This window comes from Cololabis saira, chromosome 18, assembly GCF_033807715.1.
Source record: "Cololabis saira isolate AMF1-May2022 chromosome 18, fColSai1.1, whole genome shotgun sequence".
Classification (NCBI taxonomy): domain Eukaryota; kingdom Metazoa; phylum Chordata; class Actinopteri; order Beloniformes; family Belonidae; genus Cololabis; species Cololabis saira.
This window is the reverse complement of record NC_084604.1, coordinates 13,462,822-13,489,023: the sequence shown is the minus strand read 5'-3', so window position 1 is coordinate 13,489,023 and position 26,202 is coordinate 13,462,822. Positions and strand designations below refer to the sequence as shown.

Sequence of the window (26,202 nt, the reverse complement as noted above, 5' to 3'; positions counted from 1 at the left end):
TTGTGTGTGTGCATGTAGGGGTGCACACATTTCTGGGATCTCGGCATTTGCAGTATTTTACAAGCACAAAAAAAAGACTGAATGAACCTTATTTAAATAGTGCAGAGGAGTGTCAGACTTTACAGAAAAATGGCCTATTTTACACAATATCCCAAAAATCTTTTTGTCACGTAAAATGACACAAAGAAATGCGTGCTTATCACTTGGCTAGCGTGTTACAACAAAGATGCTATGCAAGTCTGTGTATAACATGTTAGCCTATAGAGATGTCAAGAAATAAAGAAACAAATCAAAGCAAACAGACAAAAAAAATCATCATAGGGCTGAAGGAGAGCAACATTATGCTGTTAACAGCAACCATCCAAAAGTAGGAATGAACTGCAAATATACCACTAACTGTCCACATATTGTGTTTACTGAAAAGTTTGACCAAGAAAAATCTGCACAAAGCCACAGGCAGAATGGTGGTTGAAACTTGGACTAAACTCGCTGTCAAATTCGAAGGAAACGCTGGATTCCCCCTATCCCTCTAGATAAAGATCATGGAGTTTGTCAGCCTTTGACTTGCAGGGGTCATTCACAGGAGCAAATACAAACCATCACTCCAGTAGATACTCTAAGAGCAAGAGACGACAAGGGAAGAAACATACATCTTTCAGAGAAAAGACAGACATCAGTTATTTTTTTTAATTTCTTTTTTAAGAAATAAAGATTGCAGTGCATTGTGGGAGATTACTTAAATGCAGCAGTAAATAAAAATGTTTTCAACCTTGACTTAAAGGAACTGAGAGTTTCTGCAGCCCTGATGCATTCTGGGAGTTTGTTCATTCAGAGATTTATAAACCAACAGGATGTTTTTTAAACCTATTCTGTGACGGACAGGAAGCCAGTGTAAAGATTTAAGAACTCTTGGTCTCAGTGAGGACTCGGGCAGCAGCGTTCTGGACTAACTGCAGCTGTTTGATGGATTTTTTTTCGGAGACCCGCGAGAAGAAAGTTACAGTAGTCCAGTCTACTGAAGAGCATGGACACATTTTCCTGAGTCCTGCTGAGACATCCGTCCTTTCATCCTCGATATGTCCTTTAGGTGATGTTTTGTATAAAGAGTGCTAACATTTCTAATTTGATAATAATTTGATAATACTGTGTTAAAGTTATTCTATGCAACTTCCTAGAGCTAGCAAGATTTGAAAGTGGCGCTTCCTCTAAGCCCCGCCCCCCCCCGCCCCCACCCACGAGCGCTCCGTCCAAAGCCACGCCCCCACAAAGACGAACGCGCATACGATTATTAAACATTTTGGACTGCACATTTACAGCAAAACTACCCCATGTCTCATTCACCTGTAGGCGAGGCCGGTTTTAGGGGGGGCAGGGGGGGGGCTGTGCCCACCCAAACGTGCATCCTGCCCACCGGCGTCTCCATCCCAGAGAGCGCCGGAGCGGGTGGCGGAGCGGGTGGCGGAGCGCTGCGGTGCGCTGCAGGCTCTAAAGCCAAGGCTACGCCGTAGCCTACGGCGTACCCTACGGCGTACCCTACGGCGTACCCTACGGCGTACCCTACGGCGTCTACGCCGTACCCTACGGCGTCTACGCCGTACCCTACGGCGTCGCTGTGGCTACGTGTGTGTGTGTGTGTGCTCCCGCCGCGTCCCCGGCTGGCGCAGCGCTCCGCCAGCCGCTGCGGTGCCATGCACCGGCGCTCTCCGCTCTCGCCGTGATGGAGACGCCTACATCCCCACAGACCCCATACAGCTTCCGAGCTGTATGGGGTCCCGGCAGCTCGGGACCCCATACAGCTTCGTGTCCCCGCGGGCTGCTGCTGCTGCAGGAGCTGCAGCAGCAGCAGCCCGGACCGACGCTCTGCTCCCCGCTCTCACACAGCGGGACCGAGCCGCTCTGGAAATAACTGCTGGGCTCCGTGGCCCCTCCGAGGGAGGGGGGTTACACTGGGACACTGTGAGCCCAGGAGGACCCGTGGGAAGTGGACACGGGGGGCTGGAAGCGAGTGCGCGCATGGGACAGGGCGGGGGGGCGTGGTTTAAAATGAAGACATCTGATTGGTTCTTTCCCTTCCTGGACCTGGACCAATCCGTATCATTCGGACCGAATGGGCGGGGCTTAGAGGTGCCTCTTTCAAAATTCTTGCTAGCTCTAGGAAGTTGCATAGAATAACTTTAATGTGGCTCCCAAATTTCCGGCTTGGCTATTTATTTTTAGCTTTACAAGAAAATCCATCTCCCGGCGAGATGGTTATATAGATTTGTGTGTCACCTGCTTAGTTATGGTAACACATTTAGTTCTTTTTCATAATTTGAGCAAGTGGGAGCATATAGATGTTAAACAAAAGATGCCCCAGAACTGAACCTTGAGGAACTCCACAAAATAGTCCCTGTCTTTTAGATAAGACTCCAACCAGGCAATTGCTGCGCCAGGAAGTCCCACCCAGTTCTTTAACCCGTCTATCAAGATGTTAGGGCAAGTGTGTCGAATGCAGCACTTAGATCCAGTAAGACCAAGACTGAAATGTTGCCACTATCCGTATTGGAGTGGATGTCATGAAGGACCTTTACTAGAGCTTTCTCAGTGCTGTGATCGGAAACCTGACTGGAAGACATCAAGACAGTCATTTAGTGTTAGGAGGTTGTGCAGCTGTTGAAAAACAGCTTTTTCTATGATTTTACTAAGAAAGGGGAGGTTTGATATAGGGCTTATAGCTGTTCAAAAGTGATCTGTCTAGACTGTTCTTTTTTACAAAGTGGCTTAATGACGGCTGTTTTTAGCCACTGAGGAAAGATATCTGATGTCTATAAATTCTAAGGACACACAATGTGCAACACTTTTAAAAGAATTGGCAGACTATAAAGGCAGAAAGTGGTGAAATTCAGGTGATGTAAGATGTCATCCAGGATTTTATGATGGACAGAATGGAAGGAGCACTGACTGATTTTCTGAATGTTGTCAGTAAAGCAAGAGGCAAACTCAGTGCAGGCACGGTTGGATAGAAGTTCAGGGTCCACTGACTCAGAACGGTGTGTTAGGCAGTCAACAGTAGTGAACAGAATGCATGCATTATTGTTGTTTTTGGCAATGATATCAGAAAAATATGATTGCCTTGCATCCCTCAGCTCTGTATTATGCTTAATCTCTCTTTATAAATGTCATAATGAATCTGTAATTTAGTTTTTCTGCCACCTGCGTTCAGCTTTTCAACAGTTTTTTCAGCTCTGACCCGTGCAGCATTTCTCCAGGGAGGTTTCTTTTTAGCAATTAAATCATGAACTCTAATTCAACAGAAACAAGTGAAAAAATAATCAAAATGTTTATTTTATTTTAATATCTGTTGTTTAAAATAGTGAAATAATTGGTAGGATGTAAGTTGCAAGAAAACTGGTTGAATGAAAATAACTTAAAATTATTTTATTAGAAGCTTAAGGAGATTTGACTAAATATAAAGTACTATGTAGCTGATGCAGGAAAACTTAGGTCCAAAAAAGTTAAACAATTGAACTTACCCAACTTAGGCTATGTAAGTTGGGGGGGCAAAAAGACAAGAAAAGGCAAAAGTGAAAGCACCAGAACAAGGTCAGAAAAAAACAGAATAACTGATAAGAGCCAAAGGGGAAATGAGAAATGTTACCACTCTTCATACAAAACATTAGTAGTTCCAAACAGCGCAGGGCAACCCTCCATCTACCACCAGGATACAGATTGAGAGACAAACATGAAGCTATGTCAGCTCGGGTGCTGCCTTGATTAACACTCCAAGACACACTAATGGGATGTGGGTGATTGAAAAGACATTTATGGACTGGAGCTGAGAACATCAAACTTCTGGAACGCTACTATAACAACTACATAAAAAACCGAAACAAGATGGGTTGTATGCAGAGAAAAGGGGCCCTTTAAATCTAGTGTCTAAGCTGACGATTCAAAATCTCCTATAACAATTAGAGGATGCTGAATTATGACAAAGCTGCTACAGCAAGGAGGAGATAGGATGGAAGGTCGGCAGAGATACTTCCCCATTCTGACCATGAAAGAATGGCTACAAAGATTCAATAACTTCAAAGCAAGGGCAGTTGACTTAAGATGAAAGATCATAACCATAATGGATACTTTGAGCTATCACAACAACTTAAATTCAGAAACTGACCCTCACAGAAACCACTTAGCAGATGTACACCACAATAAGAATGATCAAAGATATGGTTAGATAGAAGATGAAAACCAAAGGAAAGAGGAATGAAATACTCTACAGACAAGTAGGCTGTAAGCAAAGATCAAGGCAACACATAAAGAAAGAAAGAACTTCTTAAAAAATACAACAAACTGTCCACATTTGAGATGCAGGAAACTGCCAAAGGTTCAGCCTGGCAAGAAGAAAGAACATAAGAAATTTGAAAAATACCAAGGGCTGAAAGAGGATGTAGATGTAAAAGTAAAAGTAACAGCCAGTATTGCTGGTGTAAGTGAAGGTCTCTGAGCCCCTAACTGGAAGAGTGGCTCCAGCAGATTACAGGAACATCAATGATCTTAGCAGTTCCCAGAACTGCTAAGATTTTGCATAAAAGCATCACAGTGCCACAAAGTGTGGAAGTGCCATGAAACAGCTGATCCACAGCAGCCTCGGCCAGTCAATGACTATGGTCCCACCAACGGGCGCCACAGTTTTAAGTTTTTGCTCTGCTCGGCTAAAACTACATGCTGAGCCTATGTTGATGCTGGATCGCAACTAAGCCATCCCAATTTATACACAACAGATCACTCAGGCAGGAAGTCAGACGTGAGAACGACATAAAGAATCAGGAAAATGTGGACTCATACATCAATATTACATGAACTTATGGAAGCTAAGGATCAGTGGTGGACAGTAACGGAGTAAATTTACTTGAGTACTGTACTTAAGTACATATCAGAGGATTTGTACTTTACTTGAGTATTAGATTTCTTTGGTACTTATTACTCTTACTTGAATACATTTCCAAGACAAATATTTTTAGTTTTACTCGAGTACATTTCTAGGAAGGCTGAAAAGTACTCGTTACTTTCAGGTCTGCTCTTTTTTCTTCTTCCCTAAAATCCTATTGGACACAAGCTGTTTTTGTCAAAGGAGGAGACCTATCACATTGCACGCTCTCCACTGGGATGTACTTAAAGCGGAAATACGTCAAGCCTCCTCAAAACCATACCGCCAAAGTAGCCTGCGTTTGTCAAGACAGAGCCGCAACAAGTCAAGACAGGCACACAGACGGATAAGACAGACATGAGGAGACGGATATTGGGAGACAGGCACAGAGACTGACATTGGGAGACAGTTTGTTATGCTCTATATTGCTATATTGTACTGGTACATGTCCTTCCTGTAAAGTTAAGTGACTTCAACATTGAGTTATTGAAAGCAGAGATGTAGTTTTTTGTAAAGCAGTGGTCTTTGAGGGGGATCCAGACTTAGTTGGATGGTGCAGGTTCATTTGGTTTCAGTTCATGATTGTTAATAAACTCTGCATCATCTGCTGTCCTCTTATGATCCCATTCATTTGATTTGTTTTTGGTGTTTCTGCAGGTTTTATAAAACATTGTGGTTCTAAAAGCAGCACATCAGTGCAGCTGGTTTCAAACAGTTAATTCTCAGAAACAAGAGTTAAAAGATCCTTAAATTAATTTAGAAAAAATATAGTAATTTAATGATGTGGAAAATAAGAAATTTACTCTTACTCTTACTTTTACTTAAAGTAAATTTAAAAGCATTTACTTTTGGATACTTAAGTACCTTTAAAAGCAAGTACTTTTCTACTCTTACTCGAGTAATATTTTGACTGAGCTACTTTTACTTGTAACGGAGTAAATTTTGACCAGTAGTATTTGTACTCTTACTCAAGTACTGGGGTCGAGTACTCTGTCCACCTCTGCTAAGGATAATCAATTCAGATGGTTTTAGAGAAGAATTAGAAGAGTTTTCAACCACATACATGGGGAAGTTCAGTTAAGAACTCAAAACACATCACTCAACTGTTTCGTATGTATAATTCCAGAAAGAACAAGATATGGCGAGATTCACATCTTTAAAGAAGCAAACGTCTGAGCATTTGTCAAAGGATCCTTCAGGCAAACTCGTAATCTGACGTATCCACCCAAGCAAGCAGTGCTCGCAAGAACTCCACCAGTGAAACACCTCCAGCCCGGTGAGACATGAGGTGGGAGCACAATCACCGCACGGCCAGACCAAGGTGCCTGGTGGAACCTACGGCTCACACGCACGCACGCACGCACGCACGCACGCACGCACGCACGCACGCACGCACGCACGCACGCACGCACGCACGCACGCACGCACGCACGCACGCACACACACACAGACTCACTCACAAACTCAGGCGACACAGGTAAACAAACCAGGGAAACCACAAAGACAGAAAACGACATGACACGACACAAACAGAACATGACAATAGACATAAGAGGTTGCCTTCAAAATGATAAAAGGAAACTAACACTCACTAATCTAAATCCTTTAACTATGACAGTTAAGGTTCTACAGACATATAAAGAAACATTTCTGGTCACAGTTTTCAAAACAAGGCAATAGGCAACGACAGACTGCAGTATATTTAAAATCTTCCACTTTATGTAGCACAAAGAAGAAAAAAATGTAAGCTTTGTCATCCACAGGTACTGGTTCTTTTTCAACCCACCTGTGTTTTTGATGCCATACAAACAACTAGACATGTAACACTTCAATCAATCCACTGAATACATTAACTTACCTAAGCAATTTTTCACAGCCATTTCACAGCGGCACATGTTTGCAATCGAAAGTAATTTTCCCCCTGACTATACCACAAGAATACTGTTTAATAAAGGATTCCTTGCTATGGTTTCATCACAGAAAGAAACATTAAAATGCTGAAGCTGTGATGACTTGTCTTTGCTTTTGGATTTATCATTATTGAACATTCATTACTCTCAAATTTAGAGACTGAGAGAAAGTGTTTGTATTTCATTTCTCAGGATGAGCTTCGGATTATAAACAAAACAGTTGTTAACTTCCAAGATGGAAACTTTGTATGCTTTCCTGCAGATAAGCAGAGTTCAGAATTATTGGCTGCATCGTTTATCTTTTTCTTCTTTTTATTGCTACTGTAGCTTAATTTCTGTTCAAAGTTTTTCCATAGACAATCTCACATTTCCAGAAGTCCGTTATGCGGAATACTATACAAATGAAAACATACAAAAGATTAAGGGAAAATGAAATAAATAACATAATTTTAAGCATAGTTCCTGCTTTTTTTCCATTTATTTTTGTAATAATCTCAATATTGAAAAGAAATGTATTAATAGGCATTCATCAACACGCCATGACTTAGTAGTAAATTCTAACGACCCACTTTTCTCTCTGAATTAGTACAACATAAAAGCAACTCTTTGCCTTTCTCACCACTGCTCAGAGCACATCTCTCCAGCTCCAGAATGGGCTCCTACTCTTCTGCCTGTTTGGTAAGGTTTCCCTAAACCGGGCATACACTGTGTGATTATCGGCTCGTTTTGAACCGATTTTCCTATTTTTTGGATCGGGCCGGATTTCGACCCAATCGTTGGTCGTGCCTCGTGCAGTATACGTGGGGTAACGACGAGAGATTAACACCTCACGACGAGCTCCCGATCACCAATCGTGTGCTCGCAAGAAAATCAAGCGTGTTTGAAATCCTGGTCGCTCCTCGTGAAGGAATCACACAGTTGAAGCAGCTACGACCTGATTTGCCTCATCCTTTCGCAGAGAGCATGCGCAATCTCTGATGTCACGTCAAAAACTATTATTTGTAGTTTAAAATGTTGCAAATTCACATTACAAATCATGTTTTAATGGCAGAAAAAAAAGACTGTATTTCCCACGTCTGCACTGCCAATTCCTTGTCCAATCACAACGTTGTCTAATCTTTTTTCATTTATACATACATACATACATACAGAATGGCACAAATTGCATTCAACGGAGAGCCTACGGCGTAGGGTACGCAGCGTCCTGCCCCGTACGGGGCGCGTCGCCGCGCAACCTACCCCGTAGGCTACGCTGTCGATTTAACGCAGAACCATAAATCAGGCTTCAGTGTGTGCTCTGTGTGCTGTTTCGAACACTTCTCTGTTCTGCTCATTTTGCTGGGACGCCGGGTCCCTCCGCCGAGACACAACTTTTGTGGTATGCGTTCATTGCTCATTGTTCAGAAACGGTACAGATATTTTGTGATTTTTTTTATATATATAAAAAAATTTAATTATAAAAAAATAAAGGATCCCCATAACCTTTGATCAGGTGGGCAGGACGCACGTTTGGGTGGGCACAGCCCACCCCTGCCCCCCCCCCCTAAAACCGGCCTTGAGTTCCAGTACACAGAAGTCCGACGGGAGGATTATGATCGTATAGTGTGAGCAGACGGAGCATCAGAGCATCGGGTCGTACAGTGTGAGACCATAAATCGTGGGCTGTGAACTTTTGAACTCAGGGATCTAGTCGTGCAGTGTGAGATGGGGCTGAATCAAACGATTTAAAATATCGCACAGTGTATGCCCAGCTTTATACAATCTAAGGTTATCAAGGGCTTCTATAGTACACATGATGGGAAGACTTTCTTTCCAGTCTTCGTAAGGAGGCACAAATATGAACTTCATTATGCACATATGAGGAGATGGGTTTAGATATAGACAGTCCAGTGTTATCTATGTATTAGAGAGAAAGTCGATACAGAAAGATGAATGTAATCCTCCTTAAAAGAGCAGTTATGGTAAAACCTAAAACAAACAAAGTATATTTGATTTCTCTTTATAGCCTAACAAGGATGGGATGTCTTATTCTGCCATTCATTAACTTTATCAATAAGGCAGAAGCCTACTGTAAGTGTGAGCTTCCACTTGTTTGCCAAGTCTGTATTGAATAAACTGTGTAAGATTTGCACCACTGATGTTAACCATTTGACAAATTTCTTGCACATGAAACTTGAATAGCATATAATTGAACAAAAAATTGTTTCCCCCAAAAGTCAATGGCAAAGCTGTATATAGTATATAACTTAAGAAATGTTGTTCAAGCATTTTGAGAACATGGAGAGCAGAGAAGAAGAAGAAATTTCAACTCTGTGTGATTCATCTTTGACCATTTCAGCTGCCTCGGGCACAGGATTTAATTTAGACAATATGTCTCTTTTACAGCTCACTAACCACTATTTTCCTCCAACACAGCTATCTTTTTGGTTTACATTGATCAGATATAAACATAAAATTATTTCCTCAGGCTGCTCAGTTACAATCTAAAGTTGCTTTCTTTCTTAATAAATAGGCAAGCATCATTGTTTTGTTTGTCTTTCCCTAACAAAAGTCATGTTTAATACTATACTGGACGGTACACGTACCCAGATAAGACTGTCTCATCCTGCAATCTGCACTATAAAAGAAACAAGATGGGAAAATACAGTTCATTAAAAGAAAACGTACTGCCAGGCAAAGAGAAGCAAGGTAGGCATTTGTGGTGAATGGGCACTATTGATCGGGCATAATCAACAATTCACATTATAGACTGAGGAAGATGTGCTGCGTCATGGCGTTGTATATCAGTCAAGCTCTCAGTCAAGAGTAAAATATATTATACCCAGTGAGTATTAAAAACCTTTTTTTCCAGATTTTGTTAACACATTAGTCAACTTGAATCATTTCTTCCCCTCTTCAAGCCAAAGTCAAAGTTTAGGGTAAACAATGAAGCAGAAGTCACAATATATCCTGCAATCTGGATTTGTGTGTCATACTTGAAAAGTTTCTCGCTTAAAATATATTTTCCACAAACTCACGGCCTTACAAAACAAAATGAATGACTGTTTATCACTAAGTACTGCGGGAGGTTATGAAATGATTTGATGTGAAAAGCAGTAAATAATTCCTGCGGATCAAGTGATGTTCACAATGTATAAAAAAGTGGCACAATTTGCAGATGATGACTGTCACTACATGTTACCCAAACTATATGTCTCCCTGCTAATTGGTATCTACTGTAATTGTAAGTGTATAAATAATATCAGTGCTTATCAGCATACAGCAAAATGTCATTAATTATAGTCATTTGAAATAGAAAGTCCATCTTCTCAGAGGCTCAGAGCATAAAAAATACATTTGAGTTTTAAAATGTATCAATACAATTAATTGTACGGTTATTATGGATTTAAGAGACGCTGGATTGATTCACTTACTTCAACCACCTTTAGAAGCAATACTTTTAATTCATATTTTTTATGTTAAATTATCAGTCCCTCAAATTGTGGTTGAGAAGTTTTATACACTCTTCCCTTTAAATGTAATTTCAGACATTGATATTTACGTGCATAAATTTGTGCACATGTCCTTGGTGAGATGTTCCCACGAAAAAATGTCAATAGCGATGAGGTTTTGATGGATTTTGATGTCAGGGATAACAGACAGATGGCTTGTATATGAATATATTGGCATATTGGGATTTCATGATCAACCCGGTGACTGGTCAGGTGGTTAGTAGGAAGAGGCTTTAATCTGACAACCAAGACTTTTATCCTTTTTTTCTATTGTTATTAATGTCATTTCTTTGTGAATTCATTATTTGTGAGTTTTGTTAAATGTTAAATGTATGTTTACATTTTCACCACCAATCTATAATAATTATTTTCATAAAATACTTACTCATTTCAACGGTTTTGGAAATCAGACTTGATCATTTTGAAGTTAATGTACTTGTTAAATGCTGTAATGATGCTTACCGGTACTTGTTTCTTCCTTTTAGTTTGGTATGTTAAGATAAATGTATATTACTTCTACTGGAAGATGACACTCAGAAAAACAGAGGATGGATCAGCAGAAGTTAAATCCAACTCAGTTATTATCATCTTATCAACTTAATACAATAAAAGGTTAAACCTTTATACAATAAACTCTGCTGAAGGTGATGTTTCTGGTGGTTGGGACCACCAGAAATGGGTCCCAGGTGGTCATGTATAGTATTGAATCTATACTACTACTAAGAAAAGCCTTTAAAATCCCTTCTTACTCTGTGCTGACAAATGTCTGCCAAAAAGCCCCCTCTTCTATTTAGATGCGTGGGCTTGTTTAAAGCAAGGACGTCTAGACTTCACATTGGCTTTCTTTCAAAACTGCTAAATTCCATATTTTACCATTTTTCTTATTTTGATTATACCGTTATTGATCTATTCTTTGTCTTGTGTGCACATTTGGAGATGAGTTAAAATACACAGCAACAGGAGGGCGCAGGAGACAAAAGTTTGATGAGAAAGAAAATGAGTACGGCCTGTAAAAGAACTGGAATCCTCATAGTAAGTTGCTAAACAAGTTAAAATGGCTTCAAGATAAATTGTATGGACTCTCCAGGAACCCTAATGCAAACATTTTTCAAAGATATGCAACAATTTTTTCTCTTACCCCAGATCTCTTAGAGCCAATTTACATAATACATTTTAATTAACCTGGTACATCGAACGCCCAAATCAGTGGTCTTACAACCTGGTTCTCAGGACCCCCTGTACTGCATGTTTTAGACGCTTCCCGGCTTTAGCACATCCTGATCCAAATGACTTACAGACTTGTGCAGACCTTGATGACAAGCTGATGATGACCATCAATTAGAGTCAGGAGTCTTGATGCAAGGCAACATCTAAAAACTTGCAGGACAGGGGGTCCCGAGGACCAGCGTAGCAGACCACTTGCCCAAATGGTGTTTTGCCTTGTTTGTTGCAGTGAATAAAAGCTGAAATGAAACTACCTTGAAAAGACATACCACACTTACTCTCAGTTTTGAAAATAAATAGCAGTTTTGATGATATGACACACGTTATCGAGATTCATGAATCCATATCAACATACTGGTTGATGGTTGCCCTTCTTAAAAAACATCCATAAATGAAAAAGGTATTGGGCCTCAAGGTACAAGGTGGTGGGACCATAAATCTGAGGCTACTTTGGTGCTTCAGGGACAGGGGACTTTGTTTGGGTGCACGGGCTCATGAGAAACGAGGATTATGTTGCTTTTCTGAGAAATGTAAAGAAATCTGCTTCCAGTTTACATTGTAGGTCACATGTAGGATATTCCAAAAGACGGTGATGCAAAAACATACATCAGCCCAATGGAGATCTGTGGAGGGTGCTCAAAGCTGAAGCTAATGTCCAGAAACTCTGAAATTTAGCTGAGCCAAGAAAGAATGGTCTAAGACCCCTCAATAGATCTGCCGAGGTAGGAACTGATAAAAGACTCCTGTCAATGCTACGTCACAAAGGATACACTATAATTCATTGTCAGAGGGCTAATAATTTAGGTCAGTGTTTCTCAGTTCCAGCCCTCAAGTGTCACTGCCCTGTAGGTTTAAGGTGTTTCCCTAATCCAGCACACTCGGCTCAAATTAAAAGGTCATTCACAGACTTATGCAGACCTTAATCTCAAGCGAAAGAGGTGGTCCGTTCATTTGAATTAGGTGTGTAGACACAAATGAACACTTAAAATATACAGGGCAGTTGTAATGGAGGACTGGAAAGATACAGAAAAACAATTGATATCAAAGGGTGGCTCTGTTCTGGGGACTGTTCTGGAGTCTCTGGAGCTGATTGTATGAAGGAGGATATTTCATACAATGAATAAGACCATGACCAACTCTGATCTTCCTCTGCACAACACAGTGATTCAGCAAGTGTCTTCAGCCAGAGGCTTCTTCAGATCCACAGATCGCTACAGGAGCTCCTTCCTGCCCACAGTAATATCCCTCAATGAATAAAGAGAGTTAAATCATGACTACTGCAACAATTATTTTCCCTTCTGGGATTAATAAGGTACTTTTGAATCGAATTTAGCCTCTGCCATGTTATGTTTTATAGCTCGTTATATCAGTGAAATATCTGAAAGTATGTATTTGTTTTGGACCAAATAAACGATACACAGATACATTCATAAAACAAAAGGGAGGCATTTGTACGTCTATGTCATATTGTTGAGTTCGAAGATGCACCAGGACGCAATTTTGAAAACAGGATAGTCTTTTGATAAGATTATCAGAAAAAAAGCTATGGTTCTGCAAAATGAAAGTACTATTTGGAATAAAATACCCAAGTTCTTTCAAGGGCTGCCAGGAGAAAGCCTCATTACTCTAAAAAGCATGTGGCAGTACCCCTTTGGTTTGAAAGTTGCATCTGACGAAACTTCTACCCAAAGGATATTATTTCATAAATATTGCAGAGACCAAAGTGGAGCATATCAGTACAAACACATTAAACTAAATCATCAAAGCCACTGACCCTGAATGTTGTCAAGAGTTTAACATGAACTCCTCTGTACACCAAAGCGTTTTTGAGATCATGAAACGTATACACTCTAATTTTAGCAATCTTCCGCTGACGTTAGCAAGTAGGTAGACAGGCAGTATTCATAGAATAGTGAAAAAGACAAGTATTGACTGAAAAAAGAAGGATTTTAGGATTTATGGCAAAAAAGTTGCTTGGTTTTTTATTTATGCCCATCATAATAAAGGGCATCAATTAATGAGAGTTCAGATCCACATTTCTGACTGAATTAAGTTGGAAAGTACGCTCAAAGAAGCAAAACATACTTATCCCCGTAAAACATATCCATAACTGTTTTCCATATCAGCTTCATCCTGTTCAGAGCCATGGGGGGCTATAATCACGCAACAGACGGGGTAAAAAGGAAGGTCTTCAAAATGAATATAATACATGTTCGACATTAATTGTGGGCATGATTAATTCAATGGAACTTGAATAATGCAAAGTCATTAAGAATAAGTTGTCATTAAACCCAGTAAAGAATTTAATATATTCAGATAAAATAAAGCCTCATAAATTCCATAACTCACATTAGTTATTCAGTGGACCGGTGTGGCAGGTTTCATTGCGGCTTTTCAAGTCTGCTGAGTACAATCCGAGCAGACAATGCTGGAGTGAGCGCTAACGTCAGACATCTCATAACGGTCGTGAAAAGGCACACAGGCTGTGTTTACAGACACACCTCCAGCCAGGAGGAAGACACTGACCGGCTTAGTATTTGTCTCATGTCGGTCGTATATAACGGCTAATTGTGTGCCGGTGTCACTCCATGTCTTGACTCTTGCTGGGACGTGAATTACTGCAGCATCAGCCAAATAAAGAAGAAGCTGCAATGTGGCCTCTGGCAGTCCAGAGGCAGAAGAAACCTTCAAGGTCAACATTAAGAGTGACTCATCAAATCATCCTACATATGCACCTCGCATCTTTATGAGCCACTGTGAATGTGTGTGTGTCTGTGTGTGTACAGTAAGTGTGCGTGTATCAACAGGCATGTCAGCAATGGTTTATTTGTTGTGGATACTGCTTCAGGCCAAGACCATGCTCTCTCACTTCCCATTTCTCTCCTTGTCTGTCCGTATGTGTGTGTCGGTGTGAGTGTGTGCTGGTGACTATAAGGGTGTATCTTAATGAAATCTGACAGAGAATTTTGACAATCAGTGAAGAAGCATCCTGCAGAGGTTAATAAGCTGCACTTCTCACAGCAGCAGTGGCAGGCCACCACACACACACACACACACACACACACACACACACACACACACACACACACATTATTCTCCCCTGTGTTTTCATTCCCCAGAAATTATATTTCGAGATTACAGAGCTGAAAAGCGTGCCTGGTATCTTCATCATCTCGCGAGTGGCAATTGTCCTGTCTGTCACCTCCAGAAAGCACTCTAGAAACCAAAAGAGTGCCATCAATACTCTTTACACTTCTCTTTTCTATGTGAAAATGTAGATTATAACATTTAACTATGGTTGCTTTGTCATGTCTCTGACCCAGTGTCTTTTATTCAACACACATGTAACACACCATTCTTTTCCTACCGAAATATGTAGAGGAACATGGAACGACTGAATTTGTCAGCACCAAGATTTTGGCACTTCACAATTCCACAAACTATGTTTATAAATAAGTGTAATCTCTTTGATGGAAAAAAGCCTAGTCTTACTCTCAACTCAACTACCTGACCTTTGGTCTCAATGTGCAGGGTTATGAAAGGTTGCATTTTAAGACAAAACTTGATTTTCATCATTTACCAAGTCATTTTATTGCAGATACGTAACAGAAACCTTCAAATACTCAGGACCTTGTTAATCTTGGATGATTTAGGAAAAAAGAACACTTTAACAGATTGACGGTTTCTTCTGCGTCTCTTTTTTTTTTAAATTGGCAGAATTTTTGATAATTCATGATCATTAAGTATTCATATAATGTCTACATTATGTTTTGGACAAAGTACCACAGAGAAATAGTGCAACAACTTTCTTTTCAGCAAAGTCTTTACTACTCTGTTCCAAGCATGAACTAGATTACTGGAGAACTGGAAAGTTTTCTGTGGAAGCTTTTTTGCCCATTAAATTACAAGACCATGTTGCAAATGGGTGGACTGAACAAGCCTAGATAGTCCACTGGAACATGGCCATTTTTGCTCGGCTGACTTAGTTTACTAGCTAGGATGCTAATTAACTTTCATTTGCATTCATTCTTATCTAGAGATGTACTGTTGAGAGTCAGTGGAGATGCAATTTTTTTTGGCCAATTTTCAGTAAATGTGACATGAAATCTAGACATACCACTAGCAAATTTTAATTTGCTTGGCAGACACACTATGTCTAGTTACCATCCGTTGGAGGTCCTTAATTATGCCCAAATGTTCTGGAGAGAGAGTCTGCTGGCGGGCTTAACACAATGATGACGGAGCTGCATTGTTGTAATCTGGATGTAAACAACAAGTTGGCTGCAGATAAAGAACAGCTCTCCTTTGAATAAGCTTTGGCATTGATAGCTAGAGACTTGGACTCAGCATTTAAAAAAAAAAGAGAAGAAGACAGCACTAAAATCATTCCTTTAGAAGGATGACGTATTTGCTGTTTTGCCGACAGGCTATGGAAAAAGTATAATTTAAATTTACCAGTTAGCTCCACTAGTAGCTAAACAGGATTCACTCACTGTTTATTGTTGTCACTCTGAAGTCCACACCCATAATTATACATAAATGTACTTCTTTAAAAAATGTTGCCTGATGTGGAACAAAAATAAATAAATCCTGCATACTGTTGTCATGGATGTAAAATCTAGTTATGGACCAAAACCATCTGTTGGAGCCAGTAGCAGAACATATCAGAGCCGGGCCGGGGGGCAGATGACCGGGCCGTTTGCGGCTGTTGAGTCCCTATTATCATCGCTACAGCTGAGAGACAGAGAAGTAAATAAGCTAGGCAGTCGGGCTACTATATCAACAATTTACTACAAACTCACATTTTCTTGCTGACAGTGTGTGTCTGTGATTGTTCTAACTGTAGCTACCTGTAAACCTGCTCCCCGACCACGATGCAGCTTCTGGCGGCCCGGGTATGAATCACTGCTAACAACGCCAGGTTCATCTCCCACAGGAGGAGGATTAGGACGAACAAAATATGCGTCTAGCTTGGGCAATCAGGCTTTTTCTTGCTCCTTTTTTTCTTTTTCTTTGCATTTTATGGCTCCACTTTTGTGTTTCTAGCTCCCGCTCATGTTTAGGCTGTAGGATTACTGCGCTCTGTTGACAAGTGATCGATGATGACGTATGACCAACGATTTTACCCAAAATACATTTGGAGATTCACTTGCAATTTTTGTTTGAATGTTAACTGTGAGTGTGAAAATCTCAGCACAACATATTATACAATGCTTTATACCTAATATGAACCAAGTGGTGCCACAAAAAAAAAAAATCTCATGGGCGGGGCCTGCTGCCTCAGGGCCCTATTGGGCCCCGGGCCGGAGGAGTACCGCCCCCCCCTACCCAGCCCCCCCTGAAGCCCCGCCTCTGGTTGGAGCATGTTGTCAACATGTTTATTTCTGCTTCAAAGTTGGACATTTTGGACATGTGGGACATTAGAGATTCGCTTTTAGAGCCATCCCCCAGTGGCCAGTCAAGGAAAAACAATTTTTCCTATTTCCTGATTATACACCAACCAGAGGTTAGAATGTTGTCATGTGGTTCCAGGCAACTGGTATAAGGAGGTGGAGTCAAGTCAGGTTGCTAAGCACATAGATGACAACAAAACATATGACGCCTTCACGCAATGTCCCGGGCCCCTTTTGAAAGATATTAAATACAACTTTTGAGTTGTTTGCTTCTGTAAAGACATTAAACAAGACTACAACATTGCTTAATTGCTATTTGGTGCCCAAATAATCAGTCATGTAAGGCAAATAACTACATAATGTCAAGACAAGCAATGTTCCCAGCCTTACATAAAGACATTTTTCAGATATTGTGAGGAGGACTGTCCTTTCAGTCTGCCTCTGTCAAAGTAAATGAACGATCCCATCAACGTGTCATATCTTTTGGTGGGATAATGTCTATGATTCCCTTTTTGGTGAGAGTTGATATCCCAACATTTATAATTAGCTCTTTGAATGTAGATCCAACTTCTTACTGGGAATACAAACAAAACTTTCTCCGTTTATAGGGACTTAATGTCTCAAAGCTAAATGGACCCAGTGACCCGTGCTCCTATAAAACCCCCCACAAAATGTCCTGAAGGGCACAGTCAAATGGCTTCTTTAAGTCGATATAGCACGTACAGACTGATTGGGAAAACTAATCAACACTGTGTACGAGTGCTGTTGACCTTGACCGCGGATGACAGGGGATGTCATCAAGAGGGAACACTTCTTCTCAATCTCATCAACATGACTGATGAAGCCTACCCTAAGGTCTTTAAAGGGGACCTATTATGGCATCTAATACCTATTTTAAGTCTTTTTTAAGTTTCTGAGTGGGCGGGGCTATGATAATGAGGCTCTGTGCTGATTGGCTGCCTGAATGACGCAATACACCGCTACGAAAAAATGGCGGAAACTCCGGCCGGCGGAGTTAGTTGAGGGCGTAGTTTCACGCATCGGAGGCCAACCGATGTAAACCGCATTTTCGTTACGTAACGAAAGCGAGCAGAATCTGAATGGCTGGTAGAAGTCACATCACACTGGACGGCTCATCCGGGCGGCTGTACAGACACTGCAGAATTTGGTTGCTTTCCTCCTTCTCTGAGTTGGCAGGCTGAGGGGAGACCACTTTATATGTTAAAGCAAGAGAAAACGTGTTTTTCATAATAGGTCCCCTTTAAGGCTTTGGATGTAGTGGGGCTTTCTAGATGCCTCTGAAACTCTGCATGAACATCGAGGGGTATTGTCTCTGGATTGGCCGACTGAGGTTTCTCCTCTTTTTAAGAAGAGAAACTGGAGGGTGAGTTCCAACTACAGGGGAATCACAAGATAACCGATAAATTCAAAGTTGTTCAGGTTCCCAGGAGAATAAAAAAATCTAAGATGAGATGAAAAACCAATATTTTAGTGGATCTGGCCAAAGTATAAGAGCAAACACCAGAGACAGATCTTCAAATAGTTGCTCATTTATGTGTTGTAAGGCTCCGTAAAATAGTAAAGAACTTTTGGATAAACCTGGGATGTGATACAAAAATCTAAAGTGATACCATACAGTGAACCTGTGCATCTTCTTTATGACTTCTTTATGTGCAAATTCATATTGTAGTATTTTATGAATAACAAATAAATGCATATATTTAACTTTAAGTGCATGAGGATGAGACAGTGTTTGTATAGTTTCAATTAAACGTGTGTAATGAATGTATGTATCTCAACCTTAACTACTAAATGACAAAACAAAAATAATTCTCCTAAAATGTATTTACAGAATGGTTACTACTGTAAGTGCTATGAGTACATTACTTTGTCATTTATGGCTTCAGCATTTTTCTGTCTCTAGGAAGCTTTTACAGTTTTAAAGGTTTGCTGAACGGAAACGCTCTGTCTTATTGCTTTAGCCTTAGTGCTTCTACCCACTGCTTCATGATCTTTTAAAAAGACTGGTTGCATTAAAACTCTTCTCTCCTCCACACGAAAATCTTTTGCCAAAAGCAGCGAAGTTGCCAAGGTGAAAAATAACCAGCGTGGCACATTAGCTTCTGTGTTGCTCTGTTACTGCGCATTTCCTGTCAGGCAGGCACAGAGACAAGCTCGGGTCCTGCCAGTAAGGAGTGACATGATAGATGACATAATCAAGCACCAACCAACAAACTTCCATATTGACGCCAACCTGGAAGTAACAAAAAGGGCAGTTCCTTAAATGCCCACTGTAGACTGGCTCCAAAAGCAAGTCGATCTCCACTGACTCCCATGTTAAAATGTCCAACTTTAAGGCTGAAATAAACATATTTACAGTCCGACCAAAAAAAAAAATTTCAAGCCAGATAATTTCTTTTGTACCACTTCAAGTCATTTTGAACAAAATAATAAATTTACTTCTAATATGAGCTCACGCAACGTTTATCATTGATTATCACTTCCTCATCAGTAGGGCTGGGCGATATATCGAGATTTTAATATATATCGATATATTTTCAAACGCGATATGGTACGAGACAATATCGTTTATATCGATTATTAAAAAAAAACATTTTTTTTTTTTTTTTTTTTTTTTACGATTTTGATATAGCTTATTTTGTGACAAATTGACTTGAATGTTTTATTTGAGATTTGCACAAATGTTTTGTTATTTGCACAACTGTCAACCTCAGTGGAAAAGTCTCCCTGTTACTGTCTACATTGTATTAATTGCACAGTGTATTTTAATTTAATTGTTATGCAGGAAAGGGATATTTGTTTTATTTTATTCAAGAAGCATTTTTATTCTATATATGCAGGCAGTTTATTTTTATTTCATTTGTTTTATACATCTTGATATTGTGCAGACCTCTGTTAATAAAGGTACCTGTGTGACATTTGGCACGAGGCTTTGTATTAAAACTGACTGTTTTTTAAAGGGTTTGCCTCAGAAAAAAATGAAGCTAACAGAGATGCTATGCTATAATGCTTTGGGGGAAACCCCAATTATGGCACAGAAAAAATATCGAGATATATATCGAGTATCGCCATTCAGCTAGAAAATATCGAGATATGACTTTTGGTCCATATCGCCCAGCCCTACTCATCAGTCATAATCATGCTAAGCTTGGCTAACTGAAGCATCCAGCAGTTTATACTAGTCCAGCATCATCAAAACACAATAATCATTCCACCAAAATAAGATCAGAAATGGGATATTCCACTGTAAAGATCTGCAGCTCCTCCGGTGCGGGGAGTGTGGTCCAGTCAGATTACCGGGCCACATGGCGTTGCACAGTACAATGAAAAAAGGGGTGTCTAAACCTCTCTACAGAAAACCAGGGTGATGTCACAGATACATTGTCCACTTCTTTCTAGTCTATGGACCTAATGATCACAATAGGGACTGTTTTAAAGGTACTATCAACTTCATTCATCTGAGCTTTTTATCAGGTTTAAAATGTATGTAATTTTCTTCCCATATCAACCAATAATTTATCAGCCCCATAGATTTCATGCATCCATAATTATTACATTAAATATATTACCAGAAAAGCAACATTGATGATTATGCTAGTGTTTCTGCGGTATTTGCCACGCTGCCAGTAACACAACTGAAGATATGCACATTTAACTTTTTTTTTTTATGGCTAAATAGCTTTGGCATGGATACTGTGTATTACAGTCTGATGAAAAATATCAAAATGAAACATAATGTAACAAAGAACTCTGAGACATTCCAATCACCATCAGCCGTGCTGTAAGTCTGGAGCCGTGTTGCTCTGACCATCTGCTCTGTAACCTCACTCATCCGGGCCACATGGACCACTGCGCTAGCACCCCTGGATTATGGCATCAACAAACACATGTTGCTGCCAAGTGATGACAGTGGATTTTTGTATTTCAGCAATGCAGTCACAAACAAAAGAGAGGAATGAAGCATTCCTTTCACATTAGTCTTCATAAAATAGGTGTCCTAATATTTCCTTAAGGAGGATCACTTATTTCCTGCGAAATTTTTACATTTTAGGAACAGTTGGAATATTGCAAGTTAGATTATTGTTTTTAGGAATAATTTCATTTGTTTTAGGTCTCTGGCAATACAATGGAGATGAAAATGTGATAAAGTAGTGACTACTGTATGTAAGCATGTTTGAGCATAATATCAATGAATTCAAAATAGTAGGATAAAACTTAAAGGGGACCTATTATGAAAAACAAGTTTTTTTCTTGCTTTAATATAAAGTGGTCTCCCCTCAGCCTGTCAACTCAGAGAAGGAGGAAAGCAACCAAATTCTGCAGTGTCTGTACAGCCGCCCGGATGAGCCATCCAGTGTGATGTGGATCTACGAGCCGTTCAGACTCTGCTCCCGTCGTTACGTAACCAAAATGCGATTTACATAGGTTGGCCTCCACTGCGTGAAACCACGCTCACAACTAACTCCGCCGGCCGGAGCTTCCGCCATTTTTTCGTAGCGGGGTATCGCGTCATTCAGGCAGCCAATAAGCACAGAGTCTCATTATCATAGCCCCGCCCACTCAGAATCCCGCATAGATAATGAGGTTAGAGAATGGGAAGATAAAGACATGGCTCAGAGGCTGAAAGCTTGTTTTTAAGACATTCAGGTCCTGTTTAAAATAGGTATTAGATGCCATAATAGTTCCCCTTTAAATTGACTCATAATCTATATCTGTACTATGATGTGTTTTCAGTCTGTATGATGTGCGCTTGGGTAGATACCATTGTCTGGGGTCAACATATTTGTGAGCGTGTCACAAATGAAGGCTCTAATTTAATTTCTACATACATCTTTTAAAAATGAATATGGGGAAACATGTCCCGTTCAAAATATCTCATGTCATCTGCAAAATATCATTATACTGCTGGGTCTTTTGGTAAAATACTTATTTAGAAACAGCAGACAATAAAACAGTGGCAAAAACAATTTCTTTTTCAAATTTACAGTATACTTAAATGCTCAGATGCTGGAGCACTTATAAGGATCCTGTGTTGCTACAGTATGAGACAATACGATTCGTAAAGACACACAGACAGGCGCGCACACACACCATCACACTATTTGACTCTGTCTTATTCAATCCCTTTGTCTAGAAGTACATGCAAAGCTCAGAGGTCTATTTCTGATTCACTCACTTCAAGACTCAAATCAGCCAGACATTGCTGATGAAAACATACACACAAACGCACACAGACACACAAACGCACGATGGGTTAGGTAATACATTGTTATAATAAATCCTTCTCCTGATGAAGTAAAACCACGGACTGCCATCTCTGTTTCCCAAATTCTGACGAGAGCTGAAAGTCAGACCTAACTCACTGAGGACGGAGAGCAAAATCGTGCATTTTCTTTTTGAAAAAGCATCAGCCCATTTCTTATAGTAAATGCAATCGGCCAGAATTATAATTTATATAAAACTTGTTACCATAGCAGCAAAACCTCTCTGGTGAGACAAGTTCAGCAATATAAAACGGAACCAATCAGAAGGTTTAAATTGTGAAATAGAGCTTTGAAAAACAAAACCTACGCAAAAATACACAACAATGAAATCCTTACAGAGGCTGAACTACACAAATGGCTGAAAAGAAGCTTTGTGGGATTAAAAATTACAGCAAGAAGTCTTAAATAAGAGTGTCAGCCAACAAGTCCTCCATCACAAATCATAAAACTCAGCACCAACAGAGAGCTACTGTACAATCAATGACCAACTTACTGAGTACAGATTAATTTCCTGCAAATGCCTGTGAAGCAAAGAGCACAGAAATGATGACACTGCTGTACTGATGTAAAACTGCAACCAGACAGCTGCCTGACTTTCAAATCATTACAGGCAAAAGGAAAAGTCACAAAAAGAAATGCATTTGGACAAAAAAAAAAAGATCTTGATGAATTACAAATTGCAATCAAGGAGACAGGACAGCAGTATGGATTAAAGCAGGCTGGTCAGAATAGGAGATTAAAAATTCTGCTTCCTCAAGTCACTCAATCTCAAAACGCTGAAAGCTGGAAGCCATTCGGCCTGGGATGTGTCAGGGGAGCTGTTCGGAGAGATTTCCAGCTTGATATTTATTCCTGACCACATTTCCGACTTTGCAGAGAACAGCGGTCAGCGTGAGCAGATGGCCCAACTGCGATCAGCTTATTCCCCGGCTTTGTCACAGCTTCATACAACAAGGCACTGGAGATGTGAGACTCAGATGTGTTGCCTGTGGGAACGTGTGGGAATCATTCATCATTTGACCTGCATATGAAAATAACTACTTTTGTTGTTTCAGTTTGTACATGCTCACCAGAAAATATTATTTATCTGAGCTCTAAAAAGCTGTGTTAAGTCAAATTATGATTATATGCTGTTGTTTTTCTAAATTGTATGCCCTTATGCAGAAAGATGATCTTATACACACTATCGTAGTGGTTTATTTTAATTGCATTAGATGGATAACTTAAAAAAGACAACTTTAATAGAAAATGTAAACAACATGCAACACATTGGAGAAAAGTGTTACATTTGTAAAGTGTGTACGCTGTAGTGCCGAGCAGTAATCTGTGATTCAAATCTCCCTATCATCCCAAAGCTACAATAATACCCTCAAAACTGGGCTTAATTTGAGGAATTACATGTACAAACCCAAAAAGGTTGTCCACATCCTGCACAACTCTTTAACACTCAGCACTAATGTACGAGTACACCTGGTTCAGACCATGAACAATGATGGTACTCGTTGCGTAAACAAATGAAATTAAAACAATAAAAATAATTCAATGTCGCTGCTGAGTCAATTCCCTTTATCGTTATATTTTTTCCCCATTATGCACAGTCATCTCAGATTTACCCTAGAGGTGTTTTCTTTCTTTCTTTTTTGCCCTAAATATGTCTGAAAATCTGGATAAAAACATGGCTAAGAACAATAGCAATGCTTCATAACAATAATTATAATAAAAGCACCCAAAATGTCTTCAGATTTTCTGGTGTATCAGATTTAACCCGATTGGTGTCTTACATATTGTCTACATCCAGTAAATTAAATTTAATCAAGCTTATATACTGTATTTTCACATTCGGATTCCTCGTGTAAAACAGAGGTTTTCCTTTCTACATCATACTGCTGAGTATTCTTCCACTGTGAAAAATCAGCTGCTGCACTATAAATGTATAAGATGTGGGAGTTCTGACTGTGGTCGGATTAAAGCAGGGTCTATCTGCTTTGAAATTAACCAAACATATAATATTGCTTTTATAAGAATGTATGATAATATGCTGTGTGTAAGATGCATTTACTCTACATTATGATATGGAAAATTGTCTAACAAGGTGCACATTTTTTAAATCTTTTTATTTCACTCTAATCCACAATAAGGCTCGGTAAATAAAAACAAAAAGTACCCCAAAGCTACTTAATTAGGTCTCTTTTTTTCTATTTTTAATTTTTCTCTTCAGAAAAGAGTGCACATTTTATGGCTGAAGTTAACAGTAATTCCTTTAAGTTTATAAAAGAATTGATGTGTCAAATTCTTAACCAGCTTAGATCATCAAAAAGTCACCTGGTAAAGGTGTCTGAGGCTCTGGTAGACAATTAAAAAGATATAGTGGTGCCACGACCATACTTTGACCTGTGTCAAGAGTTTTAACTTAGGTATGTGGCCAGAAATAGGTACATCTTTTCTTATCTCAAGGGCATAATGATGATGAAAATAATTATTATAATTAAGGCCATTGACTGCACTTAACTTCACTGTGTCAAGTAATGCCTGCCATGAGTGATCAAGTTTTGAGGAATGTTTAAATTAATTAAAAATTGGTTAAATTGGTGAAATTGATTATACACGAGTCTTAACATGCAGCTGCTGATATAAAACAATTAATTCACACAGCAATAATCCAATTCAAAACCTAATCATTAATCATAAATTGGTCTATCATTCTAAGTTCTATCAACAGTGGCACACTGGTGTGTAATGACTATCTTAGACGTCATTATTTTATCAGAGATATACATTTCTATGTTAAATGGACCCCGAATATACGAGAACATTCTTAAAATCCATATCAAACTCGTAGTTTTGTTACACATGTTAAGTAAATTGACTAAGAAGTGATATTTTCTAAAAAAGGGTATTATTCCTATGGAGTTCGGCGCGCTGCTTGTACACGCGAGGAGACGGTACAGTGTTCGGGGTCTAACCCAGGAACGATGCTCACAGAGTGAACAGGCCTCTCAAAAACACTCCTTACCTTTGTTAGCTGGGCGATTTTCTTGCTCATCTTCAGGTGTAGGTCTTGAGTATATTCCATGGCGATGCCGGTCTGGAAGGACGTGCTGGTTGTTGAGGATGAAGTAAATTTCCCCTGACCGGCAGGGCAGTAGTACTGCTGCCAGCCCGACCCGGTCGCCATCTTCACGATGAAGCCTCGGATGCTGAAGAGTGATGAGGAGGAGGATGCTGGTATGAGGAGGATGCTGGTAGTGATGAGGAGGATGCTGAAGATGCTGGTAGTGATGCTGAGGATGCTGGTAGTGAGCTGCTGCAGGGGGACCGGGACAGGCTCGGATTTTCACAAATACTCGGACAGAGTCTGATCAAAAAAAAGAAACCAGACTGTTGAAAAATTGTTTCATTTTTTTTTTTTTTTTTTTTTGCTCGGGTCAGGTCAATAACACACCAAATGGTGAATTCTGGTATTTTCAGCCCCACCAATGCCAGATACTACCATGTTCTTCCCCGGCGGGGACGAGCGTGTCCGTGTCCGGCGGTCCGTGGTGCGTTCTTGCGCGGCTCACCTGGAGCCGTGTGCGGGCTGGATGGAGGGCTGGCGGGCTCCCGGTCGGTCACCTTGATGCCCGAGTCTGTCAGCGGGACCCGTTAAGAGTGGTTCCTCCTGCCGTGTCCCGGGCACATAGCCGGGCAGCGAGCGGAGGCTGGGAGAGTGAGGACAGGAGGAGTGTGCAGGACTGGCTGCTGCTGCTGCTGCTGCTGCTGCTGCTCTGTTGCCATGGATCACCTCAACACTGGGGGGTGCGTTCACGGGGCCTGGGAGCGATGAGCTCCGGTGTTCTGACAATTTCTGCTGCTTTGCCAAAAAATGCTCCCTAATGGTTTTCTACCTTTGTAGAGCTACATTTTTACTGTGTTTTACTCCCTAAACCACTTCCTTTTCCCCCAAGTGGTCCTTGTCGCTTGCCAGGCCGTCATTGTAAATAAGAATGTGTTCTT

At 40.2% G+C, this 26,202-nt stretch overlaps 1 protein-coding gene across 2 annotated transcripts in view; it reads right to left on the bottom strand.

Moving 5' to 3' along the window:
• The window catches only part of fam184ab (family with sequence similarity 184 member Ab), a 207,478-nt gene extending 181,517 nt beyond the window's left edge, over positions 1 to 25,961 (bottom strand). For both annotated transcript variants that reach the window (XM_061746559.1, XM_061746560.1), the window contains exon 1: positions 25,223 to 25,961. In XM_061746559.1, the coding sequence (XP_061602543.1) occupies positions 25,223 to 25,384 (162 nt within the window). In that variant the 5' untranslated portion in view covers positions 25,385 to 25,961. The remainder of the gene's footprint in view (positions 1 to 25,222) is intronic.
• Between the last annotated feature and the right edge of the window lie 241 nt (positions 25,962 to 26,202).